Raw genomic sequence first — 20419 nt, 5'->3', positions numbered from 1 at the left:
TTTCAACAACAAAGCACAGGTCAGACGCCAAAAGAAAAATTTTAATTTAGGATTTGTGTATATACTGGTAAGTATTACTCGTTATCAAGTGCTCACATTCTAGGCCTTTTGCGGACACTAGGGAAGCCCCTCAACTTGCCATGAGCGTTCTTTCCCAAAAGGAGAAAGTGAAGTGAATCTTGGGTTCCCTTCTTGCTTTAGGATGATATGAGCTCCTCACCATAGTACACACTGACTCAGTAAGGATCCCCTTCCCCAGGCAGCAGCTGTCTCCCTGAGTACATGATAGGTAAGCAACTGGTGCTACAATCGTACACTGCTTTCTGCTTATACAGAGTGACAGTAATTTAGAGAAACCATCTTCAAAAAGCATCGATTTAATTCCAGTATCCCCAGCAGCTCCTCCCACCCAGGGGATTGGGAAGGTAAGAAAGGAGAACCTAAGAATCTGTGTCCCTTGAAACTTTTATAAAATGTTAATGTTTCACCACCTACATTTTGGGGGGATATATTTTGCCATAGGACATCTGATTCTAAATGACATTTTTCCCTTCCTTTTCATCTATTGAACTATTATTAACATATAACAAAAGTCACCGACTTTTAAGTGTATGATTTGATTAACTTTTGTAATTGTGCACCATCCTGTAACCATAACCATAGTCAAGATATAGAGCAGTTCCCACACTCTAAACAATGGCCCCGTGATCTTTTGCCCTTGATATCCTCTCCTTCCTCCCACCCCCCACCCACCCTAGGAAACCACTGATCTGCTTTCTGAGAAGAGTGGTGGTTTTAAAACCTCTGTTCTAATTTGGTTTTAGCAATGTTTTCCTCCATCGTTACAAACTTGTGTGAATTACACCACTTTGCCTCCAAGTTCCGTTCCTAGTCCCACTCAACGATTTCCAATGTAAGTTTTTGTTATATGAAAATATACCAAATTGCTTATAAAATAAGAATTTAAGAAACTTACAAGAACTGATAGCTCCAGGTTCTGTGACAACCAAAGAAGCTGTGTGTTTTTAGCTAAATTAAAATGCCGTTGTTTTGATTTATTATTCTGTGTATTGAAAAGAATCAAGTGAATAAGAACATGGGAAAACATGCGAACCCATGAAGGATCAGTAATTCATTAGCCCTGTTCGAACATAGTCTTCCTCTCCAAGCTTGCTGATAAGGATCAGAGCTAATTCTTAAACTGTAAACATCTGTACTTGCTCATTTACCCATGATTTTCACCTTGATTCAAGGCAAGTCACAACCAGAACTGTAGGTCTTTCTAGGCTCCCCCGCCCACCACAACTTCAAAGAAGCCTGAATCCTTATAAATTACGAGATAGTTTGCTATCCTGAGGCATTCCTGTTTTTAACCCAGATTTACAGAAGAGCAATAAAACGATGTGATACTACAACAGTCCTTTTTTAGTGTATACCCTTCTATTATATTAAAGTAGTCATAGCTGATTTTGTTCAAATTTTTCTTGTAATGATTATATAATTTTATTTTAGAGGAAGTCAAAACCCCACCAACATTATTAGACCAAGTATCTGTGGACCATTAAAAAGAAAAGGTACTTTTATCTACCAGCAAAAATAAATATAACTTTGAATTATTTTTATAAAATAGCATATAAAATCAAGTGTTATAAGAAATTAATTTTAAAGGATTTATTTAAAATATATTTGATAAGGTACTAGAGGCCTTTCGTTTTACTCAAACAAAACTATGTAGAGACAATATTAAAAGCTGTAAAATGCCATATTAATGTGAATTGAGAAGTTTAATTCCAGTTTAGTCAACTATTATGATTTTTATTATATAATTTGCCGAGCTAGCTGCCTTAAATACTTTCTGAAACAAGGTGGGGAATGAATGAATGAACAAACGATGAATCAGTCCTAGTAGTCCAGTGAATCTTGACCCTGCCCTGGTTGCTGCCACATCTACTTGTTGACATCATGTGAATAAGTTGACACAAATCAGATCCGCTTACTACACTAAAGCTATATTCTGAGGTGTGTGTTCTCTGATGTTTCACTTCTTTATGGGGGTTAATTTTGGTTAAATATATGGAAAGTGACCCATCTTCCCAGTAATAAAAGGACAGTGAGAAAAAAAAAACAGGTTTCTTTTTGGCTTTTCCTTTTTGTTTTTGTTTTTGTTTCTGTTTTTAACTCCCACAGCCGGATCCCAACCTTGCCTCACTAAGCTAGGTTTGTTCTTCCTTTCTTGTTAATACCACTACTGACTTTAACTATAGTAGGGAGGGAAAATGGATAAATAGGAAAGGAGGTTAAACTTTTAAAATGTGTATTTGGGAAAAATCCATTAAGATAGGAAAGAAGAAGAAGAAAAAAGCGGAGGAAAGGAGAAAGGGAAGGAGAGCAAAACTATAGGGAAAGAAATTGAAATTTAAATGTACTTCAGTGTTGCATGTATTCTGGATTAATTATGGCAGTTGTCCTAACAACACATCTAACTCAGCATGTACTTATTATATTCTAAGACTAAGACTAGATCAATTCTGGAAAACACTCTTTCAGACTAAGCACTTTGTTTTATGATGATGGACCAATGACGTAGCTTAGGGATCTTTTGCGTGTGCTGTGAAGTTAGGGGCTAGTGTTGACAAAACATTTAAATATATTAAGTTTAAGAGCTGTTACAATGTTGGGGGTCATTTGAGTATTTAAAATAAAATATGCGTAAGGGCACCTGGCTGGCTCAGTTGGTGGAGCGTGTGACTGACTGTTGATCTCAGCGTTGTGAGTTCAAGCCCCATGTTGGGTGTGCAGATTACTTAAAAATAAAATCTTAAAAAATAAATCAATAAAATAAAATTTGTGTAAATGGAAGACAGTGTTTTACTAAATTAAAAGAATTCTCCTTTTAGGAAGCCTGGGTGGCTCAGTCAGTTGAGCATCTGACTCTTGATTTTGGCTCAGGTCATGATCTCAGGTTCGTGAGATCAAACACCTCATTGGGCTCCATGCTCAGCACAGAGTTGGCTTCTCTCTCTCTTTCCCTCTCTATTTGCCCCTCCCCCTATTTGCATAATTTCTCTCTCTAAAATAAATAAATCTTGGACACCCGGATGGCCCAGTCAGTTAGGTGTCTGCCTTCGGCTCAGGTCGTGATCCCCAGGTCTTAGAATCAAGTCCCACATCCAGCTCCTCGCCTGGTGGGGAGCCTGCTTCTCCCTTTCCCTTTGCCTACCACTCCCCCTGCTTGTGCTCTCTCTGACAAATAAATAGATAATATCTTTAAAATAAATAAATAAATATTTTTTAAAAATAAATAAAAATAATTCTCCTTCTAAGACATTTACACATAAATTGTCCTATGCCATTGAAAATTCCTGGAATTCTCTTAGAATTTATGATTTAAAAAATTGTTTTATATTATAATCTTTACACAATACACTTGGTTTCTGTCCAGTATTTTGGTGGATGTGGTATGTCTCACACAAGCCTCTTATACATGGTTTTCAGTTGCTCTGGAGGATGATTGCCTCCTTTATTTGAGATATCCCTAAGAACTGTATGTACTACGTGGTCTGTATTTTAAGTCAGACCTTTCCAAACACAGCCTGTATAAGTTTGGTCAAAATTCATGTGGAATTTTAGATACAGTAACAGATTAAACAGAAATTTAATTTTATTATTTGGGAATATGAATCCATTTGGGGAACAACAAATGATGTCTTATTTGGAGCATATTAGTACAAAGGAAATGTGGGGAAAGAAGATATAAAAAATCCAAAGAGGTCTTGGGTGGGGGAGAAAAAACAATGAGGACTCTATAAAATGGGAGAGAGTATGAGATAGCAGTTAGAATCTGCAAGCATATGAAGGCGCATTGTATGGTGATAAGCTACACTTCCACTAGAATAAGCAAGAGCAAATGAGGCCTCAGGGGGGAATTCTGAGAAATCAGACAGCTATAAAAAGTGTTTTATAAGTAATAATGATTTCAGCAAAGAAAATTTCCATTTTTTTATATGATGAATTTGTCTTGATATGTCTGGCTTTTAAACCCAAAAGGAAAGGTGAGTAGTTTTTCTATAATGATGTGATTGTAATCTGGCAGGGGACAGGATACCCAGGATATGCTCTTTGGAGCTTTATGAGCCATGATTATACTCCTGAGAAGGTCTGAGGGATCTCTATTTCTAGCGAGATATATGTAGATATAGATATATATGTAGTGATATACATAACGATATATACATAGCGATATATATAGTGGTGTATATATATCACTAGAAATAGGGATTATATTTATATATATATATATATTTAAATATTTTATTTATTTATTTGAGACAGAGAGTTTGTGAGCAGGGGAAGAGCAGAGGGAAAGGGAGACAATCTCCAGCAGACTCTGTGCTGAGTGCAGAGCCCCTTGCAGGGCTTAATACCAGGACCCCAAAGTCACAACCTGAGCCAAAACCAAAAGTTCAATGCCTAACTGACTGAGCCGCCCAGGTGCCCCAGGATGTATATATTTTTTTAATCTTTAAAAAGATTTTATTTATTTGAGAGAGATAGCATCAGAGACAGAGGGAAAAGCAGTCATGGAGCCAGACTTGGGGCCTTATCTCAGGACCCTGGGATCATGACCTGAGCTGAAGGCAGATGCTTGACCAACTGACCTACCCAGGTGCTCCTATTTTATTTTATTTATTTTTTTAAAGATTTTGTTTGAGAGAGGGAAAGAGAGAGAGAGCAAGCTCAAGCAGGAGGAGGGGCAGAGGGAAAGGCTCCCTGCTGAGCAGGGAGCCCGACACGGGGCTCAATCTCAGGACCCCCGAGATCATGACCTGAGCTGAAGGCAGACGCTTAATCGACTAAGCTGCCCGGGCGCCCCTATTTTACTTTATTTTTAAGTAAACTCTACACCTAACATTGGACTTGAACTCACGACCAAGAGTCACATGCTCTACCAACTGAGCTAGCCAGGTGCCCCTATATCTAGGGATATTTTTTTAATGAGTGTTTTATCTTAGTGTTAGCCTTAGTGTTTTATCATTCAAATTTCACCCTATGAGTTATGGGCTTGAACATCAGTTTTCTCTCATCCAGACATGGTTATCGCATGATGGCAAATAATGTGTAGATTTTAGCATTTACTTTGAGGTAAAGATTACAGCAATGCAATTTTTTGAGATTAGATGTGTCTCCTTAACCTTTAAAAATATATGTATTTTGTTCATTGTCACGCTGTAAAAGAATTGATCTATTTATTTCATTGTATATATTTGGCAAAATAAAGATAACAACAATCTAAACATTTAAAATAAGGAATGAGATTAAATTATGGTATGACCATACCACGTAGCTCTATATAATCACGTTGTAGAATTTAGTTAATATAATACAGAAAATTGTAATAATTAAAAATAAAAAGTAGGTTCCATATTGGTATTGTGTATGATACAAATGAAATTTTGTTTAAAAACAATCATGTGTACACACACATTTTAGGAATTACCAAAAAGTGGAAATCTCTGGGTAATGGGGATATAAAACTTTTTGCTTTGTTTTTATGTATCTTATAAATTATTTCCAATAAACAAGTTTTACTTTGCATTTAAAAGCAAAAGCATGTTGGATAAAACATATCTCCTTTGATCTACTTTTTTGTCATAGGTGAAATGATATTTGAAGATCAGCCAAAGAAACTTTTCCAAGGCACTACCAGCATGATTTCTTCCGATACTACTCAACAGTCTGATACGAATGAGTAGTGAGTATTAACATGAGGTTTTAAACATTCATTTGCTGTTTTTCACTTGCCTTTTCAACCTATTCTTATAGTCGTATATATTCAGAAGTATTATTAAATATTTTTAGAAGTTATAAAACTGATATCCCAAATGAATGCTATTAACTTTAGTTCTTCTCCCTAACATTTATTTATGTGCGACATTAATATATGCTGGATACATTTTTAGAAGTGGAGTCTTGGCATTTGATTAAGAGGTATTAGAGAAGGGGCGCCTGGATGGCTCAGTCAGTTAGGCATCTGACTCTTGGTTTCAGCTCGGGACATGCTCTCAGGGTCATGATCTCAGGGTTTTGAGGTCAAGCCCCTTGTTGCAGTGGAGGAGGGGGTTGCTCTGAGCTCAGCACAGAGTCTGCTTGAGATTTCCCCCCCTCCTCTTTTGCTCCTCCTCTCCCCCTATCAAATAAATAAAATCTTAAAAAAAAGAGGTGTTAGAGAAATATATAAAAATCCAAGCTTGGAGAAAAGTGTCTTAGGCCCATCTTTTCTTCCTTGGATTTTTGTGTGCTTTGTTAGGCTGAGCATATTATTGGAAAGCGTGCCAAGAAAGCATGTTTTAGTAATCAAGATGGGAAATACAGTGAATGGATTTTTATTTAATGTTACCGTTGGCTTTGTTTTACTGCTTTTGTGAAATTGCTCTTGTAACTAGTGCCAGTTCTTGGCTTCACATATTTTGTGTCCATTTGTAGACAAAGCAGAATGCACAGAGATCTTTTGAATTCTGTTATTGATGAACAGCATTTTCTTGTCCTAGTCTATCTCTAGATATTCTTGATGTAAACAATAGTGGTGCAGGCTCTTCTTGTAACTGACCAGTTAGAATCAGCACTGTTGGGTGCCTGGGTGGGATAAGCCTCTGCCTTCAGCTTAGGTCTTGATCTCTAGGTAGTGGGATCAAGGCCCACATGGGGCTCTCTACTCAGCAGGGAGCCTTGTTCCCCCTCTCTCTCTGCCTGCCTCTCTGCCTACTTGTGATCTCTCACTCTCTGTCAAATAAATAAATAAAATCTTTTTTAGAAAAAAGAATCAGCGCTGTCACATTCTCCCATATCATCTTTTGATTCTCGTTCTTCATGTATTGTAGTGGATGAACTTTCAACTAAATGATTCCCCCATCCCAGGATTTTCTCACCAGTGGAGAAAAAAGTTTGCTTCTCTGTTCTCTCTCTCTCACACACATACACAAGTTAGAGTAACTATTTCTTATTACCGTATTTTCTCAATTTCCTAAAATTCTGTTTATGTACAGAATTTACATATCTAATTGCTGTGTATGCCCTTAAAACCAATGTAGTGATACTTTCAAAGATGTTTTCCAGCAGTGGCTCAGTCATTAAGCGTCTGCCGTGGGCTAGGTTCATGGTCGCAGGGTCCTGGGATCAAGCCCTGCTTCGGGCTCCCTGCTTGGCGGGGCAGGGGGGCCTGCTTCTCCCTCTCCCCCTCCCCCTGCCTGTGTTCCTCTCTCACTGTGTCTCTGTTAAATAAATAAACTCTTTTTAAAAAAAAGATGTTTTCCTAGAGGCGCCTGGGTGGCTCAGTGGGTTGGGCCTCTGCCTTCGGCTCAGGTCATGATCTCAGGGTCCTGGGATCGAGCCCCGCGTCGGGCTCTCTGCTCAGCGGGGAGCCTGCTTCCCTTCCTCTCTCTCTGCCTGCCTCTCTGCCTGCTTGTGATCTCTGTCTGTCAGGTAAATAAATAAAATCTTTTAAAAAAAATAATAAATAAATTTAAAAAAATTAAAAAAGATATTTTCCAAATAAGAACTATATCAAAGATACAATCATGTCTTCAAGCTGCTAATGTGTAGAAACATGCTGCACTTTTATTTTTTTTTAATTAATTTATTTGTCACAGAGAGAGTGAGCACAGGCAGGCAGAGTGGCAGGCAGAGGCAGAGGGAGAAGCAGGCTCCCCGCCGAGCAAGGAGCCCGATGTGGGGCTCGATCCCAGGACACTGGGATCATGACCTGAGCCGAAGGCAGTGGCTTAACCCACTGAGCCACCCAGGCGTCTCTGCACTTTGATTTTTTAAAAACAAAATTGAGAGCACTGTTTGTTTATATGAATAAGTAGATACAGTTGTAAGTCCTGATGAAATATTTTTGTTCCATTAATCAACAAGTAAAATAATTTTTTAGGTTAGGTGCTAAATGCCCATGCTAGTTCATTCTTTCTTTCTTTCTTTCTTTCTTGACAGAGAGCAACAAAGTGAGAGAGGGAACACAAGCAGGGAGAGTGGGACAGGGAGAGGCAAGCTTTCTGCTGAGCAGGGAGCCTGATGCAGGCTGGATCCCAGGGTCCTGGGATCATGGCCTGAGCCGAAGGCAGACGCCCAATGACTGAGCCACCCAGGTGCTCCAGCCCATGCTAGTTCTTAATATTTTCAATAATTGCTAGTTCTTCTTGGTAAGGAAAAATCACCTATCTTAGAACGGTTTTTAAAACTAAGCTAGTGGGCGCCTGGGTGGCTCACTCATTAAGCCTCCACCTTCGACTCAGGTCATGATCCCAGAGTCCTGGGATCAAGGCCCACATGGGGCTCCCCACTCAGCAGGAAATCTGCTTCTCCCTCCCCCACCCCCTCTACTTGTGTTCCCTCTCTCGCTGTGTCTCTCTCTGTCAAATAAATAAATAGAATCTTTAAAAAATAAAAAAATAAAAATAAAAATAAGCTAGTCATACTATGCTGATACAAGGATTGCCTATTTTGCACCTGAATCCTTGGATATTTAATTGGCTGGGAAGAAATAGGTAGGGCAAATAAGATGATAAAAGGTAATTGAATAGCAGGAAAATAATATGTAATTGGGCTTTACTCAATTTGTACTTAACCTGATTATCCCTGATCAATTTTGTATTCTAATTAAGTGTGGAAAAAAGACAATGTTGATAAATTGTGGTCTTTTACATTTCTATGAATTACTTTTTATTCATCATCATGACTACTGATTGGATTAAATAAGGCTTAATATGTTAGAGTTTTTCTGCAGGAATCATATACTTCCAGTTGTCCCCTAAGGACTACAAATGTTTGTTTAAACCCCAATTTTCTATTCAAAAGTCTTAAAGGTTTTCCGAATAAGAAAAATTATGTTAAAAATTTAAAATCTAAAGTGAGTGCTTTAAGTAATTGAGGATAGCATTAGCATTTTGAAAAATAGAAATGCATCCTCATGAAGTTTGAATGAGTTTAAATTTCCTTAGCTAATGAAATAGGAATTGTTATCTAAAATATTTATAAAAAGTTTTTCCTTGTCATTAGAAATAATCAGAATGAGGAAAATTGGATGTAAGTATGCCCCACATGAGAAAAGACTGTTGTGTCAAGAATTGTTTGACAGGGGCGCCTGGGTGGCTCAGTGGGTTAAGCCTCTGCCTTCAGCTCAGGTCATGATCCCAGGGTGCTAGTATCGAGCCCAAGCGGGAAGCCTGCTTTTCCCTCTCCCTCTGCTGGTGCTCCAGCAGTCTCTCTTGCTCGCTCATGCTCCCTCTCTCTCAAATAAATAAATAAATAAAATCTTAAAAAAAAGAGAGAGAGAATTGTTTGACAGTGACCCCAGTGGAATTGATTAGCATAGCTAGATATGTGGGGGGAGATTTTGTTCGCCTACAAATAAATGAATATTTATGAGATGACTGGGATCATGATAGTCTCTGAAAGTGGGACAGGATTCTACAACTTGGCCAAGGACAAGTGAACTATCAATATTGCCTTTGTAACTCGGCTTCTATACTTGCCAGACCCTTACTGGACCAACTGTGAACATATACGGGGACCCTCATGGGCTGAGGTGGGACTGCAGCGATGTTCCTTGCTGGAACTGTAGATCAGTGACAGGCGGTGTCCTCATGTATCATTGACACTTGGGCAAAATGGAAAAAAAAAAAAAAAGATTTGCAAAATATTCAGGTAACAAAGACCAAGGGTGGAGAAAGTGAACAGTGTGGGTGGGACTACTAATCAGTTGTTTAAAGAGCTTTTATTTATTTTTTTATTTTTTAAAGATTTTATTCATTTGTCAGAAAGAGAGAGTGCATGCACAAGTGGGGGAGCAGCAGGCAGAGGGAGAAGCAGACTCCCTGCTGAGCAAGGAGCCCTATGTGGGAGTTGATCCCAGGACCCTGGGATCATGACCTGAGCTGAAGGCAGACGCTTAACCAACTGAGCCAGCCAGGCATCCCATAAAGAACTTTTAATCAATAAATCTTGGTAATCTTAACACTCTGAACACATCTCTTTCAACTCAGACAATTCCTTTCACCCTATTTGATTAATTTTTGTTGTTTTAGTTGTATTCCAGGATGCCACAACTTATTATAATATGCTCAGAATCAAGGATTTTGTAGTTGGTTTTCCAATCTGTTGCCTTTTGAGCTTTTGTATTGAGAGGATCTGTTTCTTAAGTGATTTTTCATTTCTTAAGTGGTTTTCAGACCAAAGTAGTTCTAACTTTTACATGATATTTTTTGTGGTTGATTTTTTTTCCTCTTCTGTTGTTGTTTCAAGTTTTTATTTAAATTCTAGTTAACATACAGTATAACATTAATTTCAGGAGTAGAATTTAGTGACTCATCACTTACATACAACACCCAGTGCTCTTCACAACATGTGCCCCCCTTAATGCCCATTATCCGTTCAGCCCATCCTCTGCCCACCTCCTCTCCACCAACCCTCAGTTTGTTCTCTATAGTTAAGTGTCTGTTTTATGGTTTGTCTCTCTCTTTCGTTCCCCCTTAGTGTTCAGCTGTTTTGTTTCTTAAATTTTACATGTGAGTGACATTGTATAGTATTTGTCTTTCTCTGATTAACTTATTTTACTTAGCATAATATACCCTAATATACCCATGTCATCGCAAATGGTTGAGTAATATTCCATTATATATATATATATATGGTACATTTTCTTTTTTTTTTTTTAAAGATTTTATTTATTTATTTGTTAGAGAGAGAGAGAGAGCATGAGCATAGGCAGACAGAGTGGTAGGCAGAGGCAGAGGGAGAAGCAGGCTCCCCGCTGAGCAAGGAGCCCGATGCGGGACTAGATCCCAAGACACTGGGATCATGACCTGAGCCGAAGGCAGCCGCTTAACCAACTGAGCCACCCAGGCGTCCCTATGGTACATTTTCTTTATCCATTCATCAGTTGATGGACATTTTGGCTCTTCCTATAGTTTGGCTATTGTTGATAATGCTGCTGTAAACACCAGGGTGCATGTGCCCCTTCGAATCAGTATTTTTGTATCCTCTGGGTATATACCTAGTAGTACAGTTGCTGGGCAGGGAAATAGTAATCAAAACGAGGTATCACCTCACACTTATCAGGGTGGCTGATTACTTTCAGTTATGGTAAGACTGTATTTTGTCTTCCTAATCTTGCCAAGGAGTCATCATGTCAGTTTTCACAGAAAAAGACAAGTATTAGTTTCCCAGGACTGCCATAACGAAGTACCACAAACTGGGTAGCCTAAACAAAGTAGATAATCTCACAGTTCTGGAGGCTACAAGTCCAAGATCAAGGTGTCATCAGAGTGGGTTCCTTCTGGAGGCTCTGAGGCAGAATTTGTTCATTTCTCTCTCGTAGCTTCTGGCAGGTGCCAGACATCCTTGCCTTGCAGGCATATCACTCCAGTCTCTGTCTCTGTCATCGTATAGGCTTTTCCCTGTGTTCCTGTGTTCTCATGTGGTTATTACAAAGACACTGGTCACTGGATTCAGGGCCCAGGCTACTCCAGTATGACTTCATGTTAACTTGATTACATCTGCAAAGACCCCGTTTCCATCTAAGGTCACATTTGCAGATACTGGGGGTTAGGACTTCAACATCAATTTAACCCACAATTTAATCAACAATTTAACCCACAGCAGAATACTTGGGGATTTTTATTTTACTTGTTCCATTTTTCTTAAGTTAGTTTTTCAAATCATCTATCTTATAACCCATTTAAAAATATATGAGAACAAGAGGTGACCATATTGAACATAGCATTGGTATGTCTTCTTATATATTATAAAAATATGCTCATTTCTAAATATAAATTTATGTTTACAGACAAATAAGCTAGTTTTCACATTATCAATAAAAGGATAAATGAAAGTGGAAGTATATTTTAAAAATATTTTCAAAGCATCATTTTTAAGCCTTAATATGTATTCATGTTCAATCAAATATTCCTATTTTACTTATAATGTTATAAAAGAGCAGCACTCCATGGGACACCTGGGTGGCTAGTCAGTAAAGTGTCTGCCTTTGACTCAGGTTATGATCCCAGGGTCCTGGGATCGAGTCCTGCATTGGGCTCCCTGCTCAGCAGGGAGTCTGCTTCTCCCTCTGCTTTTCTCTCCCCCTGCTTGTGCTCTCTCTCACTCTCTCTCTGAAAAATAAATAAATAAAATCTTTAAAAAAAGAGAGAGCAGCACTGCAGATTTATCCTAACACGAAGACTCACTGTAGTAATGAGATTCTCAGGTCAGGGAAAAAAATTATGGTTCTGAAGATTTATAATAAGTAAATCAACCAATCAAGCTCCTAATTTCAATTATATTCAATTAAGTGTCTAATGAATACTTTCTATGTACAGGAAACTATACTTAAAATTGTAAAATACAGGAAGATGAGTAAAATACCATCCCTCTCTTCAAGCAGGATAAATACAAAAATAAGTTGATAGTCAGATAGTTGAGACCAGGCAGTCTAAGATAAGATGACTACAGATACACATGTGGAAGGACCCTTGCACTATGAAAGTAGCAGAGAAGGACAGTATTGGAATGGTAGGATTTTAGAAGCCTTTTAGGCTACCTCTCAATGCAGAAATCATTTTAAGAATTCCAGACAAATGATCTTTTAGCCTTAGTTTGAAATTTTCAGTAGTAATGAATGAACTTTGCTCACACAACTGTTCATTCTGCTGTTGGTCAGCTCTCACTATCAGAAAGTTCTTATGTTAAAAGGGGGGATGGGGTGGGAATTTGTATCTAGGTGGCCTATTTCATTGGCTCTTTAGAACCAAGGCAAATCAAATGAGCTATTAAAAGCAGATGAGTTAAGATTCTAATTTGGCATTAATCTTTGTCCCGCTCCTTGAATTATTACTACTCCCACTACAGGATATATTTAATCTCATCTCCTAAATGAATTTTTAAAATTCACCTAGAAGCAACTATATATAAATATCCGTGATGAAAATGCATGTATGGTACTTTGGATATCTATGGAGAAAACTAATTACAGTTTGCCTCAAGTGTTTTTAAATATTTTAGATCTTAAAAGTTGAGCTTGAAAAATCTATCATATAGGTAGGCTTCCCTGTCAGATAGTTGAAACTGTGCATTTAGAAAAGGTGAAAGAACAATAAATACTCTGGCAAAAAAGGTAGCTTTGTTTCCCTTAAGTTCCATGATATCTCACAGATTTCTTCCGATGAGGTTCTTAACCCAAGAGTCAATGAGATTGCTTTTTAAAAACGTCTATAATAGGGGCTCCTGGGTGGCTCAGTGCGTTAAAGCCTCTGCCTTCGGCTCTGGTCGTGATCCCAGAGTTCTGGGATCGAGCCCCGCATCAGGCTTTCTGCTCGGCGGGGAGCCTGCTTCCCCCTCTCTCTCTGCCTGCCTCTCTGCCTGCCTCTCTGCCTACTTGTGATCTCTGTCTGTCAAATAAATAAATTTTAAAAATCTTTTAAAAAAATGTCTATAAAATATGGGTGGAAAGAGCCATCTGTCATATTGGAATCTTGGAAACTTGCTCAACTTTCTTAATAGTGGGAGACTTAATGACCATGGCCTCTCAGAAGAAATGTGCTAAATTAATAATAAAATTAATACATTAACTAAATTCTGTAAACTGACCAATAAGATATAGATATAGATATAAATTTTATTTTATTTATTTTTTTTTAAGATTTTATTTATTTATTTGACAGAGAGAGATCACAAGTAGACAGAGAGGCAGGCAGAGAGAGAGGGAGGGAAGCAGGCTCCCTGCTGAGCAGAAAGCCTGACGCGGGACTCGATCCCAGGACCCTGAGATCATGACCTGAGCCGAAGGCAGCAGCTTAACCCACTGAGCCACTCAGGCGCCCCAAATAAATAAATTAAAAAAAAAAATTTATTGATTCTGTAAAAGCATCTGCCTTCATCTTTGCTACTGTAACAGTGAAAGTCACGAAGGCATTAAGCTTCAGAAAGCTTTAAGAAAATATTTAGGAAATTAGAGAGCTTTATACCTAATATTTTTATTCTTTCTGGCAACAAGAAACTCATTTTGTTCAGCCTCATCAATAGTTTCCTCTCTTCTATGAATTATGCATGCTTTATGATGAAATGTGGAAAGCTAATTTCCCCCTGGTTTCTTGTTTTGTGTGGATAAATGATCCTCTCAGGATTTCCATATTAATAACAAGTTCCCACTGACAAAGCACTCACCATAAAATTTTCTTTCTAATAACTACAGCTTGAGACAAAACAAAATAAAGATACACTTGGTATGTCTGTTTCAGAGAAGCAAAAGAGACAGGGCAAAAAAAGCTACATCAACTGTAAAAACTCAGGCACAATTCACATTCAGAAGTGCTTGACTAGTACGAAAACAGACTACCAGCAAAATCGTTTTTCTTTTTCCTTGATAGTCATTATATGGCTCTAAGAAAAACCCTCTAACTTCAGTTTAGTTGGTTTCATGGCCTGGCTCTTGTGCTTGGTAACTCTCCCCTGAACACAAACAAAAAAAAGGACACACTTGAAAGTCGCAAACAGCTGGTTTGTGACTTTGTGCTGAGGAAGGAAATATTTTGAAATTACATTATCCCGTGGAGGAACCTAATTATACTTTCCATTTCTAACCCCATTCTTACAAGAGGGGAGGTTTAGTTTCCTTGCTTAACTAGACTTATATTAAACTCTGCAGTGGTTTACATCGAGTCCTATTCTTAGATAATCTTTTCATAAGTGTGAAGCCTTTGGAAAGGAAGGTGCTGAGGCTAGCATGTTAGGGCTGTTAAGGCAAGTTCAGCTAAAACTCTCTTAAACTTTAATTAGAATACATTCCCATGCCACATTGATTAGCAGAGATTTAAAATTTGTTTGTAGTACACATGGCTGTTGAGAGTTTGGTGAAACTGGTGTTTGAATTCCCTGTGGTGTGTTCTTAATGTCCTTTCTGGAGGGAGTTTGGTAGGATGTATCACGGGCCTTCAAAATGTGCATATCTTTTGATATAGCAGTTCTTCTAGAATTTTTTCTTAGGGAAAAATATGGAACAGGTTGAAAAGGATGTTTACTGTAATGTTATTTGTAGGTGTGAAAAATGTAATGTTTTTAACAGATGGTGCTGGAGCGACTGAATATCCACATGCCAGATAATGAAGTTGGACTCCTACCTCACACCATATACAAAAAATTAACTCAAAATAGATCAACAAGCTAAACATTAAGATCTAAAACCATTAAGTTCTTAGGAAGAATACAGGGGTAAATCTTTATGACCTTGGATTTGGTGGTGGATTCTTAGCTATGTCACTAAAAACATGAGCAACAAAAGAAAATAGATAAGTGGAACTTTATCAAAATTAAGAACTTGTGTGCATGAAAGGACATTAACAAGACAGTGAAAAAGATATCCTATAGAGTGACAAAAATATTCATAAATCGTATCTGAAGAGTTTAATCTCGAGTATATAAAGAAGTCTTACAACTCAGCCACAAAAATACGAAGAACCCAACTAAAATATGGGCAAACGACTTTATGAATAGACATGTCTCCAAAGAAGATATACATATGGCCAATAAGCCCATGAAAAGATGTTCCACTTCTTAAGTCATTAGGGACATGCAGATCAAAACCACAGAGAGAGATCCCTTCATACCCACCAGGTTGGCTAGAATAAAAAAGAGAGTAACAAGTATTCATGCAGTTGTGGAGAAATAGAGGACCCTTATACGTTGCTGTTTGGAATGTAAAATAATGCAGTGACAATGGAAAACACTTGGCAGTTCCTCAAAATATTAAACACACAAAATATATTAAACATCCACAAAATATTAAACTCTGTGATAACATATAGTTGTCATAAGACCCAGCAATTCTACTTGAAAACTAGGCCTCAGACACTGGTATGCTAGTGTTCCTTGTGGCATTATTCACAATAGCCAAAAGGTGGCAACAACCCAAGTGTCCATCACAAGATAAATGGATGAAAATGTGTTCGATACATACAATGGGATGTTGTTTAGCTATAAAAAGGAATGACGTTCTGGTACATACTACCACCTGGATGAAACTTGAAAACATGCTAAGTGAAATAAGCCAGATGCAAAAGGACAAATATTGCATGACTCCACTTATATGAGCTATTTAAAATAGACAAATTCATAGAGATAGAACAGATTACAGGTTACTAGGGGCTGGTGGGAGGAGGAATGGAGAATTATTCTTTTTTTAAATTTTTTAAAAAGATTTTATTTATTTATTTGACAGACAGAGATCACAAATAGGCAGAGAGGCAGGTAGAGAGAGAGGAAGGGAAGCAGGCTCCCTGCCAATCAGAGAGCCCGTTGTGGGACTCGATCCCAGGATCCTGGGATCTTGACCTGAGCCGTAAGGCAGAGGCTTTAACCCACTGAGCCACCCAGGGGCCCCTGGAGAGTTATTCATAATGTTTAAAATTTCTGCTTGGGATGATGAAAAAGTTTTGGAATTAGATAGTGGGAATGGTTGCACATTGTTAATGTAATCAATGCCACAGAATTGCATACTTAAAAGTGTTTAAAATGGCAAGTTCTGTGTAAAAGAACAAAAACCCTAGTATTTAACACTAAAGGATGAGTTAAGCCATCATTCCTCAGGGTGTTTTATCAAATGTGAATAAGTAAGTATCCTGAAGAATGAAAGAAGGGGAAGGCCATGAGGAGTCTATGGTCAAGTAGGTTTAGGAAAATCATTTAAAATCATTTCTTTCACACTGTGAAAGCCCAACAAAAGAGATAAAGAGATACGGTGTGAAGCATTTTTAAACTGTTTAAGTTAAGTTCTTGTTTTTGAGGGTCATCTTGTAAGATTTATGTTATGTAGACCCTTTGGAAAACACTGGGTTAAACAAATTACAGTACATTCATTCCATGGAAATCTGTGTACCCATTAAGAGTGATGACATGGTCATATATCACTTGACATGGAAGGATGTTTATACTATATTGTAAAGTAAAAAAGCAGTGTGATTAATGGGATTTCATTTTTGTTTTTAAAAAGTATATGTATGTATTTTATATGGATATATAACAGAAAAAGGTTTGTGAGGCTGTATGCCAAAATGCTTAAGTCTCTGGGTGGTGAGAAGATGGATGATTTTGTTTTCATTTATTTTTCTCTTTGCCTGTCTGTATTTTCATATTTTTCCACATGGAATATTGGTTACTTGTATAATCAAGAAATAATAGAAGTTAAAATAAGTATATTTTAGAAACCTATCTGCAGCTATTAATTATATGAGGGAGGGGATGAGAGGATCAGGACTCCTTTCCACTCTTATAGGACTCTTCACTTACTTCTGTTTGAACTTTCACTGAAGGAGAGTCAAAGGGCCTTTCAACTATCAGAAAGTTCTGCTCATTCAAAAATGTTTCCTGATAATGAACTGAAATCTACCTTCCATCATTTGGTCCCAATTTGTCACAGGGAAGGCCGCAAAAGAAACAAACTCCAGCCCCTAGTAACAAGTATTGGTGAGGATGTGGAGAAATAGGACTCTTGTACATTGCTGGTTAGAATGTCAAATCATGCAGTGACTGTGGAAAACAATTTGGCGGTTCCTCAAAATATTAAACATAGAATTATTATATGATCCAAGATTTCCACTCCTTGAAAACCAGCACTCAAACAGATACTTGTATGCTAATGTTCCTTGCAGCATCATTCACGATAGCCAAAAGGTGGCAACAGCCCAAGTGTCCATCACCAGGTATTTGGCAAGAGCCAAATACCATCTTTCTCCTCTAGGTTTCCATCCTAGTCTTTATGAGATGGTTTCTAGACCTTCTACCATCCTCGCCATTGGCTTCTGAACATTTTCCAGTTTGTCAATATCCTTCAAGCGTGGTACCCAGAAATGACCACAACACTCCACGCGTTTCTTTTCCCATCTCATGATCGCTTCCTTAAAAACTGTGATATTCGATTTCTCTAATTAAAAAAGTAATTTCTTGGGGCGCCTGGGTGGCTCAGTGGGTTGAGCCGCTGCCTTCGGCTCAGGTCATGATCTCAGGTCCGTGGAATCGAGTCCCGCATCGGGCTCTCTGTTCGGCGGGGAGCCTGCTTCCCTCTCTCTCTCTCTCTCTCTGCCTGCCTCTCCGTCTACTTGTGATCTCTTTCTGTCAAATAAATAAATAAAATCTTTAAAAAAAAAAGAGTAATTTCTGAATACTTCCCAGTTCAGTGTGACTGTACTCGGAATCCTGTCATAAGATTATGTATGAGAGATACTGAATTAGCTATTTTCCCATCTTTTAATTTCTAAGCTATATAGATGAATAAAATATTCCAGATCAGTTCCTTACCCAGTCTTCGGCATTTATTAAAAAGTTTAGTAGAACTTTTTATCAAGCACTGAAAGGAGTATGAGAAGCGCTTTCATGCTGATGGGGACAGCGAGAGAATCCCTGCAGTCTGGCCAAGGAATTGAAGAACCTCTTGTCCTATACCATTTTCTACTCTTTTCCCCAGTCGTTGGTTCCAGTTTTTGGACAAGGTCAAGCTGCATCCCCTCTCTTGAGAGTCCCCTAACAAGATGACAGTGACAGGCCAGGATTCGTGGTGACGTGGAATATCATTTCTTGGCCTTGATCTCATCCCAGGTCCCTGACCAACCTAGTCTGTACATTGGTCTTCTTTCCAGCCTGATGAATCCTTTGCCTTTTAACCCTGGTGCCATGCCTCCCACGTGGCAGGCACTATTGAAAAGATCCTGGTAAACTGTATATACCAGCCCCAAACAGCATCAGCCCAGTGCCTTCCACCATGCACCTGTGCCTGTGTGCTTGGTTGTTTTGTCTGTTGGCTAGTTTGTTTCACTGCTCCAGGCAATGGAAGTCAAGCTTTATTGAGGCCACAGGGCCTTGAGGCTTGGGCAGGAGGCTGGCCTGCAGGCAAACTAAGCCAGCGGAGGGGCCTTATTTGACCTTCATGCAGCGCAGGTCGTTGGTGTGGCCACACTTTTTCTTGGCGGCCGTTGACAGCACTGGGGTGCAGATGAGAATAACACTCACGGCAGATCACCTTGTCACAGCTGTTGCTTCTGAGCCAGCTGGTGGAGGGAAGGCCAGATGATTCCACCCCACAGGTGAAGCACCAAGTGCAAGGAGAACTCTTTCTCGATATTATAGCCCAAGAGAGTGTGGCCATCCTCCAGCTGTTTGCCCGTAAAAGTCAGATGCTGCTGGTCAGGAGGGATGCCCTCCTTGTCTTGGATTTTGGCTTTGACATTCTTAATGATGTCCCTGGGTGGGGCGCCTCGGTGGCTCAGTTGGTTGAGCATCTGCCTTCAGCTCGGGTCATGATCCAGGGATCCTGGGATCGAGTCCCGCATCAGTCTCCTTGCTCAGCAGGTTCCCTGTTGCTTCTCCCTCTGCCTGCCACTCCCCCAGCTTGTGCATGTGCGCTCTCTCTCTCTCTGACAAATAAATCTTTTTTAAAAAATGATGTCACTGGCCTCAGCCTCAAGGATGACCATCTTGCCCATCAGGTCTTCGCAAAGATCTGCATCGCTGATCCACAGGGCTGCTGCCACTGCCCCACTCAGCCACTTCATGCTGTGCGTTCCATTTTTTTTTTACTGTGTTATGTTAGTCACCATACAGTACATTAGTTTTTGATGTAGTGTTCCATGATTCATTGTTTGTGTATAACACCCAGTGCTCTGTGCAATCTGTGCCTTCCTTAATACCCATCACTGTGCTCACCCATCCCCCCACCCCACAAACCCCCAGTTTGTTTCTCGAAGTCCACAGTCTCTCATGGTTTGTCTTCCCTTCCAATATCCTCCCCCATCACTTTTTCTTTCCTTCTCCTAACATCCTCCATGCTATTCCTTATGTTCCATATATAAGTGAGACCATATGATAATAGACTTTCTCTGCTTGACTTATTTCGCTCACCATAATCCCCTCCAGTCCCATCCATGTTGATGCAAAAGTTGGATATTCATCCTTTCTGACGGCTGAGTAATACTCCATTGTGTATAGGACCATATCTTCTTTATTGAAGATAAAAATTAAAGATATTAAGATATTCTTTACTGTTGAAAGGCGTCTTGGCTCTTTCCACAGTTTGGCTATTGTGGACATTGCTGCTATGAACATTCTTTTCACTACATCTGCATCTTTAGGGTAAATACCCAGGAGTGCAATTGCTGGGTCATAGAGTCGCTCTATTTTTAATTTTTTGAGGAATCTCCACACTGTTTTCCAAAGTGGCTGTACCACCTTGCATTCCCACCAACAGTATAAGAGGGTTCTCCTTTGTCCACATCCTTTCCAACCAATGTTGTTTACTGTGTTGTTGATTTTGGCCATTCTAACTGGTGTAAGGTGGTATCTCAATGTGGTTTTGATTTGAATCTCCCTAATGGCTAACAGACAC

The 20419-nt window shown here is 38.9% G+C and overlaps 1 protein-coding gene across 4 annotated transcripts in view; it reads left to right on the top strand.

The window, feature by feature from the left end:
• Nucleotides 1–20419, top strand: part of LOC111162163 (family with sequence similarity 122C) — a 69236-nt gene that overhangs the window by 34913 nt on the left and 13904 nt on the right. For 2 of the 4 annotated variants that reach the window (XM_022526360.1, XM_022526358.1), the window contains 4 exons: nt 336–425; nt 825–913; nt 1513–1574; nt 5656–5752. In XM_022526360.1, coding sequence (XP_022382068.1) covers nt 336–425; nt 825–913; nt 1513–1574; nt 5656–5752 — 338 coding nt within the window. Of the gene's footprint in view, nt 1–335; nt 426–824; nt 914–1512; nt 1575–5655; nt 5754–20419 lie in introns of those variants that run through there. The other 2 variants (XM_022526357.1, XM_022526359.1) reach the window with 2 other exon arrangements.

This window comes from Enhydra lutris, unplaced genomic scaffold (genome assembly GCF_002288905.1).
Source record: "Enhydra lutris kenyoni isolate GAN:26980312 unplaced genomic scaffold, ASM228890v2 scaffoldscaffold89, whole genome shotgun sequence".
NCBI lineage: Eukaryota > Metazoa > Chordata > Mammalia > Carnivora > Mustelidae > Enhydra > Enhydra lutris.
Note: the sequence above shows the minus strand (reverse complement) of the source record. Positions and strands in the feature narration are given on the sequence as shown.